Source organism: Acomys minous, assembly GCF_964271855.1.
Source record: "Acomys minous genome assembly, chromosome: 15".
Classification (NCBI taxonomy): Eukaryota; Metazoa; Chordata; class Mammalia; order Rodentia; family Muridae; genus Acomys; species Acomys minous.
In genome coordinates, this window is record NC_140497.1 from 96931346 (window position 1) to 96950048 (window position 18703).

The 18703-nt window shown below is 44.0% G+C and overlaps 1 protein-coding gene across 5 annotated transcripts in view; it reads left to right on the forward strand.

The window, feature by feature from the left end:
- MTF2 (metal response element binding transcription factor 2) overlaps positions 1-18703 on the forward strand; it is a 55750-nt gene that overhangs the window by 5408 nt on the left and 31639 nt on the right. For 3 of the 5 annotated variants that reach the window (XM_084758780.1, XM_084758779.1, XM_084758778.1), the window contains exons 2-7: positions 8406-8604; positions 8719-8800; positions 11891-11986; positions 12419-12519; positions 12889-13037; positions 17661-17756. In XM_084758780.1, coding sequence (XP_084614906.1) covers positions 8406-8604; positions 8719-8800; positions 11891-11986; positions 12419-12519; positions 12889-13037; positions 17661-17756 — 723 coding nt within the window. Of the gene's footprint in view, positions 1-3484; positions 3637-8405; positions 8605-8718; positions 8801-11890; positions 11987-12418; positions 12520-12888; positions 13038-17660; positions 17757-18703 lie in introns of all 5 variants that reach the window. The other 2 variants (XM_084758781.1, XM_084758782.1) reach the window with 2 other exon arrangements.

Consider the following 18703-nt stretch of genomic DNA (forward strand, 5'->3'; position numbering starts at 1 on the left):
TGCTCCCCTCTTCCTCAGTATTCCCTGGGCCTTAGGGACAGGAGTTGTGGGGTGTGTGTGTGTGTGTGTGTGTGTGTGTGTGTGTGTGTGTGTGTGTATCTGTCATGACTGATCTCTATAACTCTGGGCTGTTGGTTGTGGTTTTATGTATGGCCTCCACCCATTGCAGAGGGATGTTTTCTTGTTGAGTGGTGAGGACTGCACTAACTGGGCATAAGTAAAAACATTTCGGCTCTAGTTAGGAGGCATGCTGGTTTAGTAAAGGGGCAGTTGAAGGCTCTCCTCCAGGATCCACGGCTTCACTAGCCCTGGGTAGCTGGCTAGGTTTTCAGTAACAGGCAAGATTTCCCTCACTGTTTTCTGGGTTTTAAGTTCAATTATATAGAGAGTTGTTGGTTCCCACCAGGGCCGCATGCCACTGCTGCACTCTGAAGTTCCTGTGCCGTGCTGGGCATTGTAGTGGTTCACAGACATCATAGCTGGGTGGGACTGCTGCTCCCCTCACTCAGCGGCTCGAATGCACCTTCTGGTCCTATGTCTCTAAGCTCAATGTCTGAAGTGCATGGTGTCTTGAGCAATAGGGATTTGTCTTCCAGCACTTGGGGCGTATAACCAAGGCAATAGCCGGTAGTGTTTTAGGGGTCTCTTGGACAACCTTGACCAACAACTCAAAAGTGGACTTCTCACATGTGGTTTTGGGAATTTTGTTAGATGGTTTTTGGCTCTTGGAGAGAGGATTATCAACCCAGACAGGAGAATTTCTTTTAAACATGGCAGGTGGATCTCTGAGTTTGAGGCCAGCCTGGTATACAAAGTGAGTCCAAGATAGGCAAGGCAACATAGAGAGACCTGTCTCAAAAAAGAAAAAGGAAAACTTTGATTTAAACTATATGTTGTATATACACGATTTACATGTATATTTATAGAGTTTAAAAATATTTATTGTTTGCGGCTAGAGAGAAGGCTTAGTGGTTAAGAGTACTGCCTGCTCTTTCAGAGGTCCTGGGTTCATTCCCAGCAAGTACGTGTTGGCCCTCAACCATTTATAATGTGATCTGGTGCCTTCTTCTGCAGATAAAGTACTCATATACAATAAAAAAAATAAAAGTTTAAAATATTTATTGTTTAATCTCAGCACTTAGAAGGCAGAGGCAGGTGGATCTCTGAGTTCGAGGCCAGCCTGGTGTACAGAGAGAGATCCCAGAGAGCTGGGACTGCAACACTCTCTGGGGTGTTGGTGGGGATGGTGGGTGTGTGGTTGCTGCAGCATGCATGTGGAAATGAGAGGACAGCGTCCGGGGCCTGGCTCTACTATGGGTCTTGGATAGAGCTTAGGCTGTGAGGCTTGGTGACCGGAATCTGCCTGCTGGGCTCGCTGGCTCTGCACATTTTGTTTGTGTAGATGTACTTTATCTCATGTGTGTAAGTGTTACGCCTACATGCATGTTGTTCGCCATGTACTGCTGGGCACCCCTGGGGGGCAGAGCAGGGTCTGGATTCTCTGGACCTGGAGTTACAGTGAGCTGTTAGCTCCTGTGTGAGTGCTGGGAACAAGGACCAGTAAGTACTCTGAGCTGCCACTCCGCCTCTTGTTGCTCTATGAAGTACGATTTACTTATCTAACGAGAACAACTCAGCTCTCTAGAACCTGAGCGGTGGGAAGCGGGAGTATGTGGGATGTAACTATTTTATGGCAAGCAGCAGGTGTAGGGGCTGGGCAGGCTGGCTCAGTGGTTACGAGCACTTGTTGCTCTTGGAGGGGACCTGGTTAAGTTGCCTGCCTGCCACCCACATGGTAGTTGACAACCATCTGTAACTCCAGTTCTAAGGGAAATAAGGAAATAACGCCCCTTCCCCAAAGAAATTTCTGAGTTAAAAAAAAAATCAGCTGCTTCTGAAAGCAAGACTGGATTAGGTGGGAGCTGCTGCTTCTCAGTTACCCTTTTTTGTTTTTTTCATTTTTATTTTTTCCAGTTTTTTGAGATAGGGTTTCTCTGTAGCACAGGCTGTCCTGAACTCGCTTTGTAGACCAGGCTGGCTTCAGACTCACAGTGATTCTCCTGCCTCTGCCTCCCTAGTGCTGGAACTAAAGGTGTACGCCACCATGCCCAGCTTCAGAGCTAGCTTTTCAAAAATAATAATTGTTTGGTTTTTTTTTTTTTTTTTTCAAAACAGGCTTTCTCTTGTAGTCCTGTCCAATCTTAGAACTAGCCTCAAATCTGCCTGCCTTATTCCTTCTGGTATCTGTAGAATTTTTGTTTCTTTGATATTAGATGTTCATATATTCCTCAATTAAAAAGGGTTCAGGCTCAAATTTTATTTACTTTGTCTCAAGAGGTAAGAGAAGCCAGGTGTTGTGGTGGGCACTTTAATTCCAGCACCCAGGAGACGGATGAAGGTGGATATTTGTGAGTTCTAGGCCAGCCAGGTCTACGGAGTGAGTTTCAGGACAGCCAAGATAACACAGAGAAACCCTGTCACAAACAAACAAACAAACAAACAGGTCAGATAATTACTTCCCAGTCGTGTGTGGTGGTGCACGCCTTTAATCCCAGCACTTGGGAGGCAGAGGTAGGTTGCTGTGAGTTCGAGGTCAGCCTGGTTTACAAAGTGAGTCCAGGACACACACACACACACACACACACACAGAGAGAGAGAGAGAGAGAGAGAGAGAGAGAGAGAGAGAGAGAGAGAGAGAGAGAGAGAGGAGGAGAGGAGAGGAGAGGAGAGGAGAGGAGAGGAGAGGAGAGGAGAGAGAAGAGGAGAGAAGAGAGAGAGGGAGAGAATTACTTCCTCATAGGTTTGGTGCAGGATTGCATCCAGGTCTTGTTTTGGCTCCTCCTGGATGTGACTGTCTGAGTGAAAGATTCCACAAAGTGGCTCTTCACTTGTTAGTTGACCTTTGCATCCCTGGGAGTAGAAGACACTCTGGGGAAGGCTGAGGCTGCCGTGGTGCTGTGCTGTGCTGTGCTGAGGCTGCCGTGGTGCTGTGCTGCGCTGTGCTGTGCTGTGCTGCGCTGTGCTGTGCTGTGCTGTGCTGAGGCTGCCGTGGTGCTGTGCTGCGCTGTGCTGTGCTGTGCTGTGCTGCGCTGTGCTGTGCTGTGCTGTGCTGTGCTGAGGCTGCCGTGGTGCTGTGCTGCGCTATGCTGTGCTGAGGCTGCCATGGTGCTGCGCTGTGCTGTGCTCTGATCCTAGTTCCAGGGAAGCAGAGGCTAACTGGAGCATCCTGTTTCAAAACATTAAAACCCAACAAATCAAAACAAGAAAGCCCAGAAAGATGTGACTTCTTGTTACTGCAGTTGGGGTAAGGATAGAATAGATGGGTTTGGTTTGCTTTGCTGTTTTGTCCCCTACTTCTGATCACCTGCTCCCCCTAACTATTGCAAGATGATTGTGCTTTATAGATTGCTGAATCAGGGAGAAGGGCTTTACTGCAAGGTGGCAGTGTGAAGTAGGGTTAGACTTCCTTCCTTCTCTCCCTTAGCTGCCGAGCGAGCGCGTCATCATGGACTAGAGTAGTGGCAAGGGCACTGGTCACGTGGCTGTGGTGGAGGTGTCATGGCTGATGGCTGTTACCAGAGAAGAGGAGGGAAATTGGAGCGGCACAATAGAGGGATGAAAGTTCCTACTAGGGAGGTGAGTCCTGCTCTGGGGTGTAGAATTCAGCCCTGAGGTTAAGCTACTAACATAGCCGTATTTAAACAGCCAGTTGTTGCTCGTAGTTTACTGGCTGCTTATTGCTTATCTGTGCACTGTGCTAGGTACTTGGGTGGATATGGTAAGCAAGCGCTGACAGTTTCTAAGACTACAGACTGTGTATAGGGTGGAGAGTGAAGACTTTTTGTTTTTGTTTTTTAATTGAAAAAAGTAATTGAAATAACAGATTTGTTTGTTCCTTTTTTGAGAAATGATACTATGCTAGGTCCTTGTATTTTTCACTTTGTGTTAATTCTTTGAGAATTTTCTTTCATTCATTCATCTATCTAATCTATCTTCTGTCTATCTACCTACCTACCTATGACAGACTTTCTCTGTGTAGCCCTGGCTGTCCTGGAACTCTCTGGAGACCAGCCTGGCCTCGAATCAAGAGATCCACCTGCCTCTGCCTCCCAGGACTGGGATTCAAGGTGCGTGCCACCACCACTCAGCAGATAAAATGTGGTTTAATCATATCCCACCCCCAACTCCTCAGACCTCCTTATCTAACTCCTCTGTCCAACCCCCTCTTTTTGGGGGGGCGGTTTACGAGACAGGGTTTTTCTGCGAAGCCCTGGCTATCCTGTATTTGTTTTGTAGCTAGCCTGGCCTTGAACTCACAGCGATCCTATTGCCTCTACCCCTCCCAGTGCTGGCATTACAGGCATGTGGTGGAGGTGGAGGTGTGCACTGTTCATATATTCCTGGGTGTGAGGGCCATACACTAAAACTTAATCTGTCTTGAAATTATAGCTTTAGAAAGCACGTTAGAGGCATTTGTTGTTGTTTAGACACAGGGTTTGTCTGTGTAGCCCTGGCTGTCTCGGAACCAGCTCTGCCAACCAGGCTGGCCTCGGTCTCACAGAGATCCATTTGCCTCTGCCTGGTGTTGGGATTAAAGGCGTGCGCCACTGCTGCCCTGCTACATTTAAAATGCATATTGTTGGTGGTGTGTTCGGTACCTGTATACCATTGCATTCGTGTGGCAGTCACTAGACGTGCTGCAGTTAATTTTTCCAGTCTGTGGGTTCTGGGGATCAAACTTAAGATGTCAAGCTTGGCAGCAAGTACCCTCACTTGCTGACCCAAGTCGCCAGGCCAGAGATGACCTTTAGATTAAGCTATCAGGCGCTAACAGTGCAGTCTTGTAGTTAACCAACAGAACAAAAGGGGAAGATAGGATGGGGGGGGATTAGTCCCTTCTCTTTAATCTAGCTATTTATCCAGGCAACTACCAAGAAGCCAGGGCCTTACTTATTGTAGGGAAGTAAACCAACAAGGCAAGACTTTTCTGCCCTTGTTACCTTTGGCTCTCTCCGTGGACTGGTTTATCAAATTAGTATCCCAGGGGCTGGAGAGATGGCTCAGCAGTTAAGAGTGTATACTGCTTTTGTAAGGGAAACACACACGCGCGCGCGCACGCGCGCGCATGCATGTGGAGGTCAGATTATGGGAGTCAATTCTTTCCTTCCACCATGTGGGTTTGGGGGAACATTTCCCAGACAAACCTTTTTTGAGACAAGGCTGCCTTTGCCTGCTAAGTGCTGGGTCTCTTAGTAGTTTTTCTAGAGATTTGGCTGTGGACAGGAAGGATAAGGGTAACTAGGTTGGGTTCTCATTCCCAACACAGCACATCAGTAATTTCAGGAGAAGGGAACAAACCCTAGGAGTGAAAAATTACAAAGTTACACTGAGCAGTGGTAGCTCACACCTTGAATCCCAGCACTCGGGTGCAGAGGCAGGTGGATTGCTGTGAGTTTGAGGCCAGCCTGGTCTAAAAGCAAGTCCAGGACAGCCAGAGCTACACAGAGAAACCCTGTTTTGCAATACCAAAAAAGAAGAATTGCAAAGTGTAATGTCTTGATCTAAGACTGTGTGCTTGCAATGCAAGTAAACATTGAAGCCTAAGGCAAGTGTATAGCCATCACAAGACAGAGGGAGGGCGTGCTGGAGTCCGCAGAGCCTAGGACAGTGTCCGAGAGGGTTTGCCTCTTTGATTGTTTGCTTTCCATTCCGAGATTAGGGGACATTCTGTTCACTTATTTTTCATACTTGATTATGCTGTTCAGGTTTGCATTACTTACATAGGAAGGCAAGATCCCCAAAGTAATCACTAGGCTTAAAATGTCTGCTTATTTATTTCGGGTTAGACACATCCTAGGCTGGCCTTGCACTTCTCAAACTGTGAGTATAGTTGAAGATGACGGGGCCTGGGAGCTGGGCCAGCCCTCCAGCAGCTGAGCTGACCTCTCGCTCTCTCTCGCTCTTCTAGTCTTTCTGTTTGCAGTTACTATACTTGTAGGGTTTTGAGTTTGTTGGATACATACATTTAATATTTTTCAGCAGTTTATGGGGATGGTATCAGCTCTTAATTCAGCTGTTAACCCTCACCCTCCCATCCCCCAGGGTCTCTCTGTGTAGCCTTGGCTGTCCTGGACTCACTTTGTAGACCAGGCTGGCCTCGAACTCACAGAGATCCACCTGCCTCTGCCTCCCGAGTGCTGGGGTTACAGGCGTGAGCCACCAGCTGTTAATTCTTTTTTGGACAACTTTAGAACTTATTTCTTTTATACCAAAACTCTCTACACATCTAATCCTTCCTCCTACCCCACCCACCACCATTCTAGCTGTCTGTAAACTTGACTGCTTCCTGTATCTCGTATAACCAGAAGTACACAGTAGTTGTCTGACACAGCTGCATTGTGTAGGTTAGTGTAATGTCTTCAAGGTTCTGGGTGTACCATAGGCATGATTCCCAGGATTTGTTTTATTTTTAGTCATTAAAAGCAGGTTTTCTTTGTTCTTAGCTACCGAGACTTTCCTCTACTGTTCCCCCCCCCCCTTTTTTTTGTTTTTTGTGACAGGGTTCCTCTGTGTTAGCCTTGGCCACCACACCCAGCTCCCCCCCCCTTTTTTTCTTTTTAAACTAAACTTTTATGCCCTCTTATTGTCCTATAGTTTTATGCACCCTTGTATGTTAACCAGTGAAATATCTAACTCAGAACAAGACCAACCACTACTTTGTCCTTTAAGGAAGTTGACGTTGGGTCTAGAGACATGACTCAGCATTTAAGAGCACAGGCTGCTCTTCCAGAGGACTCCAGTTAGAGTCCTGGCACTCACAGAGTGGGTCACAGTCATGTGACTCTGCAGTCCTAGGGGATCCAAAAATCCTTCCTGGTCCCTCTGTCACCAGCCACACATATGGTGCACAGACATACGTTAGGTAACATACTCATACACATAAAATATATTAAAAAAGAAATTGATGGCATACTATGTTGTTATGCTTTGAGTTATTAACATGTAAGCTATAATGGTTTCATAATTTGTCATTTGAGACCACTTTGAGAAGTAAAATGTTACACTTCTCACCGATTGATTTTTCTGAAATCTAAAGTCTACAATTTTACTTATATTCAAAGTGTGTGTATTTGTGTGTGCATGTGCCATTGCGTGCATGTGTAGAGAGGACAACTTGTCAGAGTCTATTCTTTTCTTCCTTGTGTGTGCGCTGTGGATCAAATTCAGATTATCAGGCATGGTGGCCAATGCTTTTATTTGCTGAGCATGTCACTGGTTCAGTTGTCAATTAAAAAAACAAAACAAACAAAACAAAAAACAACAGAAGCTGTGGGTGGTGGCGCACACCTTTAATCCCAGCACTGGGGAGGCAGAGGCACGTGGATCTCTGTGAGTTCGAGGACAGCCTGGTCTACAGAGGGAGTCCAGGACAGAGCTGTAACACCGAGAAACCCTGTCTCGAAATCCCACCCCTCCCCCCAAAAAGGAAAAAACCCCAACAACTTTGAAGCTTGCATGTTTACCTTCTTCCCTCCTCTAACAAGAACAGCCCCAGTGGTATCTACCCAACAATTCATGTATTTAATTACATGTGGTCTAAGCTAAGAAGTTAAGGCTTAAAGTTTTTTAATTTAAAAGCTAGATTGTAACAGTGTAGCTCAAATTGGCATTGAACTCCTAAGTAGCCTCTGCTGGCCTGGAACTTTTCCTTCTGCTCAGCCTCCCTGCTGCTGAGGTTAGGTTTGTGCTACCATGCTCAGTTGCTCGCAGCTGTTACTTTTGAGGCAGAGTTACCCTAATATGTATAGGTGAGACGGCTGCAGAACCCTTCACTTAAGCTAGGCAGTGGGTATAAATTATGAATTATTGTCCTTTTGTTTTAAATCTACTAGAGAGTATTTGCCATTTGAGTTATTTGTTTTTCTCACAAATTAAGGGTTTTTTGTTTTTAAATAAATGAAGATTTATTTATTATCTATACAGTCTTCTGCCTGTGTGTACACCTGCAGGACAGAAGAGGGCCCTAGATTTCATCATGGATGGTTCTGAACCATCATGTGGTTGATTGGAATTGAACTCAGGACCTTTGGAAGAACAGCTAGTGCTGTTGACCTGAGCCATTGTTCCACCCAACAAATTAAAGTTTTTTTGAGACAAGGTTTCTCTGTGTAGCCCTGTGTATCCTGGACTTACTTTGAAGGTCTCGAACTCACAGCGATCCACCTGCCTCTGCCTCCCCAGTGCTGGGATTAAAGGCGTGCGCCTTGTTTGCTTTTGAGACAGGGTCTTACTACATGCCTGGCTAAATTAAGCTTATTATACCCAAAGTTTTGGTTAACATCTGAAATGTATTATTGCTTTAAACTCTTACAAGTCTTATCTTTGGTCTTTTGTTTCCTGAACAGAGACTCCACAGGAGCAGGTAATTCATTGGTCCACAAGCGGTCTCCTTTACGTCGAAACCAAAAGACCCCAGCATCCTTGAACAAGCTGTCTTTACAGGATGGACATAAAGCCAAAAAGCCAGCATGTAAATTTGAAGAGGGTCAAGATGTCTTAGCTAGATGGTCAGATGGCTTGTTTTATCTTGGAACTATCAAAAAGGCAAGTTACCTTAATAAATTTTTACTGTACTTGAAATAAAGTTTTTAATAATTAAAAGTTTAATCTCGTGTTAATAGTTTTAAGAGATTACTAAATTCTTCCTATTCGTTGCAGATAAACATACTGAAACAGAGCTGCTTCATCATATTTGAGGACAGTTCTAAATCCTGGGTTCTCTGGAAGGACATCCAAACAGGCAGGTGCTACTGTTTCTCCTGAGCACAGTTTACACTGCGATGTCCTTTCCTTCAGAACGGCACTTTCTGGTGCTGAGTCACTGTCTTTCTTTGACTCGGCAGCACGTATAAGGAGAGGGTTAAAAGTTTATTCAATGTGTAGGATGATTTTCCTTTGTTCTCTAAGCAGAGCTCTCTACAGTTAATTTTTAAATTTCATTTTTAAATATAATTTATTTTTATGTGCATTCGTGTTTTGTGTGCATGTATGTCTGGATGTCAGACCTTGGAGTTATAGACAGTTGTGAGCTCCCATGTGGTTGTTGGGAATTGAACCCCGGTCCTCTGGAAGAGTAGTCTGTGCTCTTAACCGCTGAGCCATCTCTTCAGCACCTGCAGTTTAAATCATTTTTTCCTTTTCCTGTTAATGTTCCTTATGCTTTATCAGCTTTCTCTTTTCTACTTTTTGAAGATTTTGATAGGTTTGACATGAGTCTTTCTGCCCTGGTTTTTGTTGTTGTTTTTGTTACTGGTTTTTTGAGAACAGGGGTTTACTGGGTAGCCCTGCCTGTCCGGGAACTCACTCTGTAGATCAAGCTGGCCTCAAACTCAAGAGATCTGCTCACCTCTGCCTCCCAAGTGCTAGGATTAAAGCCTAATCCCACTGCTGCCCTAACCTTTCTTCCTTTTAGTTCCCGTCTTTCCCACTCTCTTTTCTTCACATTCATTCATTCATTCATTCATTCATTCATTTTTGTATTATTTGTATGAACATTTTGTCTCTATGTATATGCATCAAGTGCATGCCTAGTGACTCTGGAAGTGAGAAAGGTTCAGATCCCTGGAGCTTGAGGTCTAGAGGGTTTGTACACCACCACATGGGTGCCGGCACTGAGCCTGAGCCCTCTGCAAGAGCGAGTGCTGAGCCATATTTCCAGTCCTGCTTATCTATCTACCTATCTACTTATTTATTTTATTGTTTTCAAGACAGGGTTTCTTTGTGTAGCCTTGGCTGTCCTGGACTTGCTTTGTAGTCCAGGCTGTCCTTGAACTCACAGAGAGCCTCCTGCCTCAGTCTCCCAGAGGGCTGGGATTACAGGCGTGAGCTACCACGGCTAGCAGTAGTCCCCTTTATTTTAAAGTGTTGAAAAAGAAGTAGTATTCAGAGATAGAGAGCTGTAAGCATTTGACGTCCTTTCAAACAAGCCACGTGGTGTGATTTCTCTCTGCCTGTACAGCCCCACCGCATAAACCCTAACACTCAGGCTCTGAGTCCTCTTCCCTTTCTTTCCCCAAATAAATCTCATCATATCAGGAAAAAGAAAGGAAGAAAGAAAGGAAACCTGCTTATAATTGTGCTGATATAACTTAGAATGACTTTTATCTAGTAAAGTATGTTCTGAAAGTTTACATAAACGTGGAAAAAATATAGCCATGCTAGTTGTTTAAAGAAATGTGTGTTATGGCTCAGAGGTTAAGGACACTGGCTGCTCCTCCAGAGGCCCTGAGTTCAGTTCCCAGCAACCACGGGGTGGCTCACAGCCATCTATAATGTGACCTGCTGCCTTCTAGCCTTCAGGTGTACATGCAGGCAGAGCACTGTATGCATAATAATAAATAAATCTTAAAAAAAAAAAAAGAAATGTACATTATGGGCTGGAGTGGATGGCTCAGTGCTTAAGAGAATTGGTTGCTTTTCCAGGGGACCTGAGTTGAGTTCCCAGCACCCACATGGTAGCTCATAGCTCTCTCTGTACCTGCAGTTCCAGGGGATCTGACACCCTCACCCAGACAGATGCAGGCTAAACACCAGTGCACATAGACAGAAATAAATTATATAACAGGGAGATGTGTAGTATAGGACAGAAATTGAGAAAAGTTTTAATACCTGTATTAATTTATGTGAAATGATACATTCCTGATTTGCTGTTGACAATAGTTTCTGTTTTGGCTATTGTTTCAGCAGTTTCATTAAGTGAAAAAAAGTTACTCTATGATCTACTCAGCAAACGCTTTTCTAAAAGTTTATTGATAAAGTGTAATTGGAAAGAAAAAAGGAAGCTGGGCGTGGTAGTGCACACCTTTAATCCCAGCACTCGGGAGGCAGAGGCAGGCGGATCGCTGTGAGTTCGAGACCAGCCTGGTCTACAAAGCGAGTCCAGGACAGCTAAGGCTACACAGAGAAACCCTGTCTCAAAAAATGCTTACTGTAGCTTTATTTTATTTTTTTATTTTTTTTGGTTTTTCGAGGCAGGGTTTCTCTAATGCCCTGGCGTGCAGGTATACATGCAGATAGCACTCATATACATAAAATAAAATCTAAAATACTGTAAAAGAAAAAAAGAACAAAAATGTTGAAGAAAACATTAATTTCTTGCTTAGACAATACATATAAAATACTGGCAATTCCAACTTTTCTTATAGTAGAAATCTGTTTGGTTACATAGACACTGTATTTCTAGAATCCAGCCATTAAATAATTGCTACCCAATCTCTTTCGTGATTAGTAAATTCCCTGATCTTTTTTCCTTTCCACCCACTACCTTGCTACAGATGACCCCAAACAAATAGGATTCTGGGGAGATAGCTCAGTGCCCAGAACCCCATAATAGCAGGGGTGTGACCTCCTCCCTGTCACCCCAGAGCTCACTGGGCAGTGGAGATGGCTGTATAGATCAAGCTGGCTATCAAGACTAGTTGCTGGGCGGTGGTGGTGCACACCTTTACGCCCAGGGCTTGGCGGGCATGTTAAATTAGAAAGGAGAGGAACAGAGCCAGAGAACCAAGCAGGAAATACTGTGTGTGTAGTTGCTTGCTTTGAACATTTTGAGATAGTGAAAATCTCTTGGATTTTGTTTTGTTTTGTTTTTTGAGACAGGGTTTCTCTGTGTAACAGCCCTGGCTGTTCTGGACTCGCTTTGTAGACCAGGCTAGCCTCCAACTCAGAAATCCACCTGCCTCGGCCTCCTGAGTGCTGGGCTTAAAGGTGTGCGCCACCACCGCCCTGCGATAGTGGCCATATTGACATAGTTAACACACACTGCCCATATGACTGCACTGAGTTCTATGGAATTCCTCATGACTGTTTAATGTTGCTTTACATGTTTCAGGAGCCACCGGGAGTGGGGAAATGGTCTGTACAATATGTCAAGAAGAATATTCAGAAGCTCCCAATGAAATGGTTATATGTGATAAGTGTGGTCAAGGTAAACATTCACTTTTCATAGAATTTTTATTACATGACAGATGAGCCTATTGAAGGCTAGTGACTGTAAATATTTGTCTTGCTAAGTTGGAGCTATACCATAAGATCTATTGATTTATACTCTAGGGAACAATAAAACTAAGACTGAAATGCCTTCTTGAAATTATGTTCTGCATGCCATGTGTGGAGGTGCACGCCTTTAATCCCAACACTTGGGAGGCAGAGGCAGGCAGATGTCTGTGAGTTCGAGGCCAGCCTGGTCTACAAAGCGAGTCCAGGACAGCTAAGGCTACACAGAGAAACCCTGTCTCGAAAAACCAAAATAAATAAATAAATAAATAAATAAATAAATAAGAGAGAGAGAGAATTAATTATGTTTTGCAGTATTTGCTAATAAAGTAGAATTTGCTTTATGCTTTTTTTTATTATTAAGGGTATCATCAGTTGTGTCATACACCTCATATTGATTCGAGTGTGATTGATTCAGATGAAAAATGGCTCTGTCGACAGTGTGTGTTTGCAACAACAACAAAGGTATCTTTTAATGCTTTGGGCTAAAGCCCTAACTGGGATCTGTAAAGCATTGTCATTGAAGTGACTGTGCCCACTGAAAAGTTTGTTCTGAATGAGATAGCAGCTAATGCAGGTCAGAGAGAGCTGTTTGACTAGTGATCCTTGAATGGTTTCTTATTTTTGTGCTCTCTGATAGTGGTGTTGGGACTGATGGAAAGAAGACAAAATAAACATATTATCAACAACAGATCAGACAATATGATACAGAAATTCAGATGGGAAATTAAATCAGAAGTATTAGGCATTTTTAAAGTATAGAATTAAAATTTAGAAAATTTGGTTGAAATAATTGACCTTCCCCCTTTCAAATGTTTCCCCTCTAATATGCAGAGGGGTGGTGCACTTAAGAAAGGACCGCATGCCAAAGCACTGCAAGTCATGAAGCAGACGCTGCCCTACAGCGTGGCCGACCTCGAGTGGGACGCAGGCCACAAGACCAATGTCCAGCAGTGCTACTGCTATTGTGGAGGCCCTGGAGAGTAAGTAATCCCAGCTATCTAGTGTCCTTTGACGTGATTTTTCTTTTTCTTAAAAAAATTTTTTTTTTCTTTCAAAGTTGGACAAGATGGCACACCCCTGTAATCCTAGCACTTGGGAGGCAGAGGCAGGCAGATCTCTGTGAGTTCCAGGACAGCAAGGGCTACTCCGAGAAACCCTGTCTGGAAAAACAAACAAACAAACAAACAAACAAATAGACAAATAGACAAAAACCCCCGAAAACTTTCTTTGAAGACTTCTTTTTCTTTGAAGACCTTTTTTTTTTTGTTTGAGACATGGTCTTAATGTACATACACTATCCAACGCCTCAAATTCTCAAGGCCTCCCCCCTCTCCCCTGCACAACAGGGTTTTTCTGTGTAATAGCCCTGCCTGTTCTGGAACTTGCTTATCTTGCCTTGAACTTAGAGATCCGCCTGCCTCTGCCTCCCAAGTGCTGGGATTAAAGGTGTGCGCTGCCACTGCCTGGCTTTAAGGCCTTTTCAAGAGCATAAGGATTACAGCACTTACCACCATGCGTGGTGCTTCTTATTACTGATTGTGGTGTAAAAATGATAGTGAACTGCAAATGTATGAAAGAATCAGTTAAAAAACTACTCCTAGGAAATACCACTACTGTTCTCTCCTCCTCCCCCTCCTCTCTTCCTCCTCTTCCTCCCCTTCTTCACCTTTTTTGCTTGCCATTGAACTATAGAGGGAAATGAGTGCTGTAGAGACCCACTTTGCCACTCTGGAGTGTGAGGTGCACGCAGTTCACTGGAGTCATGTTTAACCTGATCACACATTTGAAAAGTGGTATACACTTACTATTATTTGACTGAGTAATCAAGAGCCAGGTTTTAGTCAAATGATAGAGTCCAGGTGGGGCTTTTTTGGGAGACTTAATTACGTGTAATTTTCAGAGGAACTGCCATGTAATTTTTTCTATTTTACTGAAGAAATATAATATGCAGGTAGTAGAAAGCGATATTGGGTATTTTATGCTAATTTAAAGGATTTTATATTTTCGTTTAAATTATGTATGTCTGGGTTTGTGTGTGTGGATAGTGTACCCGTGAGTGCAGTACCTACAGAAGCCAGAGGACTTGGATGCCCTGGACCCTGATTTCCGGCAGTTGTGAGCTCCCTGGTGTGGGTGTTGGAGACAGAGCTCAGGCCCTGCGGGCAGTGAGCCGTCTCCATAGACAAGCAGGACGCCTGGGCTTCTGTATGGGTTCATGACTGCCTTTTAACATTTCGGACTCCCACTGCTGCAGCAGCCATCAGTGATCATTACTTACCATCCAGTAAGACTGTAAAAGAGAATCATTTGATCTTGGCCATTCTAGTTAACATTATGTCTTTGCTTAGATCATATAGTTTTGGTTTTCTTTTTAGATTGATTGATTGATTGATTTATACAGTATTCTGCTCCCGTGTTTGCCTGCAGGCCAGAAGAGGGCACTAGATCTCATTACAGATGGCTGTGAGCCACCATGTGGTTGCTGGGAATTGAACTCAGGATCTTTGGAGGAATAGACAGTGCTCTTAGCCTCTGAGCTGTCTCTCCAGCCCGAGGTCCATCTTTGTTGTTTGGTTGGTTAGTTTCAGGTTTCTGGAGACAGGGTTTCTCTGTGTTAGCTCCGGCTGACCTGGAATTCATTCTGTAGAGCAGACTGACCACAAACGCACAGAGATCGCCTGCCTCTGCCTCCCACGTGCTGGGACTGAAGAGCTGCACCACCACCACCTCTTCATCTTCGTTATTTACCTAACCCTGAGTGTTTGCCAATAGATAACCTTTCTGTTATTCTGTTTATTATAATGAAAAAGTATTGCAATTTAGTGAACTTATTTAGTTAGCACAATTAAAAATGAAAGCAGTGCCTCTATCAAACATAAAAACAATTTTGACAGTTTTGTTAGCAAAGATGTTTATAGATGCACTAATAATTTTAATAAAAATAATTAATACAAATAAATATTAGGAAAATTTGGACAAGATTTGTTTGCTGATTAAACTATTTTATTTGGGGTGTTGGAGCCTCTCCCTCCCTCTCACCGGCCCCTCAGCCCCCCAACACCTGCCTTCCGTTGCAACTCTTAATGGGTGAAGATGGGTAGTGGGTGAGAGTAAGAGTTTGGGGAGACGCCGGGCGTGGTGGCGCACGCCTTTAATCCCAGCACTCGGGGGGCAGAGGCAGGCGGGTCGCTGTGAGTTCAAGGCCAGCCTGGTCTACAAAGTGAGTCCAGGACAGCCAAGGCTACACAGAGAAACCCTGTCTCGAAAAACAAAAAAACAAAACAAAACAAAAAAGAGTTTGGGGAGAGTTGAATTCAGGTCCTCATGCTCACGGAGGGCAACAATTTACTGACTGAGGAGTGTGTGTGTGTGTGTGTGTGTGTGTGTGTGTGTGTGTGTGTGTTAGTTACTCTCTCTATTTTAGTTTGATACAGGGGCTCAATGTGTAGCCCTGGCTGGGCTGGAGAAGGGAATGCAGACTAGGGTGGCCTTGAACTGACAGATCTGCTTGCCTCTGCCTCCCTGGGAGTAAGGGTGTGCCTAGCCTATGCTCCCCCCAAGCCCCACCCAGTGCCTATGCTATTTTTGAGGCAGTGCTTATTTTTAAATCATAAGCATGTGAACTGTGTCTGATACTGTAGACACTTTAAGCTCCTGAGTTTGAAAGACCTAGTAATCATGGTCATTACAGTGTGCAGTCGTTCTGATTCCGCTTGCACAACCAGTGCTGGGCAGAAAGGCACTTGGAAATGTCTCATTGCTTTCAAGTCAGGCTCTCAGTGTGTCAGGACCGTTTTAGGGAGAGGGCCACGTCCTGCGATGAAGATTCAGTTTTGGCAGCTTTCAGCCGAGTCAGTTCTATAGTGTTCTTTTTCGAGACAGGGTTTCTTTGTATAACAGCCCTGGCTGTCCTGGAATTTAGGGTGAGTTCCAGGCCACCCTGGTCTACAAAGCTAGTCCAGGACAGCCAATCTACACAGAGAAACCCTGTCTCAAAAAAACCTAAACCAAAGAAAGAAGGAGACCAGTGAGGTGGCTTGTGACCAAGAGTGTGTGCTGCTCCTGTAGGGGACCTCTTGCTCCAGCACCCACCGGCATCGCACAGCTACCCTGTTCCAGTTCTGGGGCGTCTGGGCTCTTCTCTCATCAGCAAAGCGGTGCGTGCACACGAAGCACGCGCAGAAGCAGGCACCCACACGTACATTACAAATGCTTGCTCTTAAGTTGGTCACTTAGCGTCAGGCCTGGTATCACATGTCCGTACGTGTTGTTCCTCTGGTGGCCTCATTCTAGTGCAGGAGTTTCCACCCTTTTCATGTTGTGCTGACCCCCCAACTGTAAGATTATTTTTGTTGTTATTTCATAACTAATTTTGCTAAATTACAAATCATGACATGAATATCTGATATTTCTGATGGTCCTAGGCAACCCCTGTGAAGGGGTCATTTGATTCCCAAGGGTCATGACCCGTAAGTTGAGAACCACTTGCTTGGCCTTGGAGTTTGAGGCTCACTTGTGCAGTAGTAAGGACCCAAGCCAATGTGTGTGTGTGTCTGTCTGTGTCTGTATTTAAACAGTTGGGTGGATCTTTGTGAGTTTGAGGTCCCCCTGGTCTATAAAGAGTCCAGAATAGCCCGGGTTTGTTATATAGAGAAACTCTATCGTGACTTGATTTTTGTTTTTTCCAGACACAGTTTCTCTGTGTAGTAGCTAGCCTTGGTTGTCCTGCACTCGCTGTGTAGACCGGGCTGGCCTGGAACTCACAGAGATCCCTGCCTTTGCCTCCAGATTGCTGGGATTAAAGGCATCTGCTACCATGCCCAGCTGAAACTGTCTTGATAACACACACACACACACACACACACACACACACACACACACACACACTTTAAGGTCAGTTTCAAAAAGAGACACAAAAAACTGAATAGAGGCCTGATAACGCAGCTCAGCTTTCAGAGTGCATGCTTAGCAAGCTTGACACCCTGGACCTGATAACCCCAGGACCCTCATGATGGGGGAAGTAGTTAATCTAAGTACTAGGGAGGTAGGAGGAACCTGGTTTTGAGGTCATCTTCAGTTTGAGGCTAGCCTGGGATGTGTGAGACCCTGTTTCAAACAGACGAGCAAGCAAAAACCAAAGAAAAACAACAAGCAAAATAAATGCTCATTGATAGAGTGTGTAACGACCTGGATTAGACCTCACTTTAAAAAAGCAAATATCCTCTAATCTTGTAATTTGAGAGATCAAAGACATTATTGCCTGGAAATATTAGTTATGATTAAAGAGCATCTAAACTTTCATAATAGAAGAAAAAGGATAAAACTATTGATATTGCAAATCTTTTTGGGAAGAAATGCTAACTAAGTATAGCAGAATTGTAACACTTTTATCTGAGCTGTATTGGTTATGTTTTTTTAAAAAAAGACTCTATGTCTCGTGGGTCAGCAATAACGCAGCGTGATGATGGTTGTGCACACCTGCAGTCCCAGCCTGGCGAGGCCCTGAGGACTGAGTTGGAGGCCAGTCTTGGACTATATAATGATGTATGTTTTAAAAAGTATTAATTTCAAATTTTTTTTTTTTTTTTTTTTTTTTTGGGTAGCTGGTACTTAAAGATGCTGCAGTGCTGCAAATGTAAGCAGTGGTTTCATGAGGCCTGTGTGCAATGCCTTCAGAAGCCAATGCTGTTTGGAGATAGGTAAGAAGCGTCTTTGAATTCTAACAGCTGGTTTGTCATTGGTCTTATTTTGTAGTACAGATTTCCAAAAACAATTTTGACAATGATGTGCTAAAGGGATCAACTCGGGGAAAATACTGAGTAGTAAACATGCTTTACATATATTTTTCTATGCTTTTGAATATTATTTGAGGGTTGGGCATGGTGGCGCATGCCTGTAATCCCAGCAGAGGCAGAGGCAGAGGCAGGCAAGGCCAGCCTGGTCTACAAAGTGAGTCCTGGACAGCCAAGGCGGCTACACAGAGAAACCCTGCCCCAAAACAACAATAAAAGAATATTATTTGAGAAAGCTCTTAAGTGTTGTCTCAGTATTATATTTGTTTCTCTCTCCCCACGGTCCTCAAAACTATTCTCATCCATACCTTCCTTTCAAAAACCTCAAAGGAATCCTATGTTTGAGAACTGGGAAAGGCTATAGGATCCTGTTTAAAAAAAACATTTGTGTATTGAGTTTGGAAGCTTGTGAAAGCAGGCATAGTGTGCTTTCTGTGTCAGGATGTTAGGACGGGACAGCGAGCTCTAAGGGGAAAATCGGAGATGGCTTACTGATCTCTCTGCTTAAATCTTGGTTTATGTAAGAACAACTGTCTTTTTGGCCTGGATTTGCTTTTGAGCTTATTTTACAAGTCATTTTGAACATTGAGTGAAACTGTTTGTAAAAGTAGCCACGAAATATTTTGGTACACATAAGTTATTAGTATGAATATTGGTGAATCCATGTGAACCTCAGAATTCTTGAATTGATAAAGATCTTATCCCTTGCTCTCAGATAGTTTTAACCATCATTGGTTGTTCGTGTCATAATTGAAATTGGATTTTGGTTTCTGTGTTAATCCTTACGTTATAAAATCTTATTTCATTTGTTGTGTTGGCTATAATGGTTAAACTAGTTTGAATACTCAGTGTAA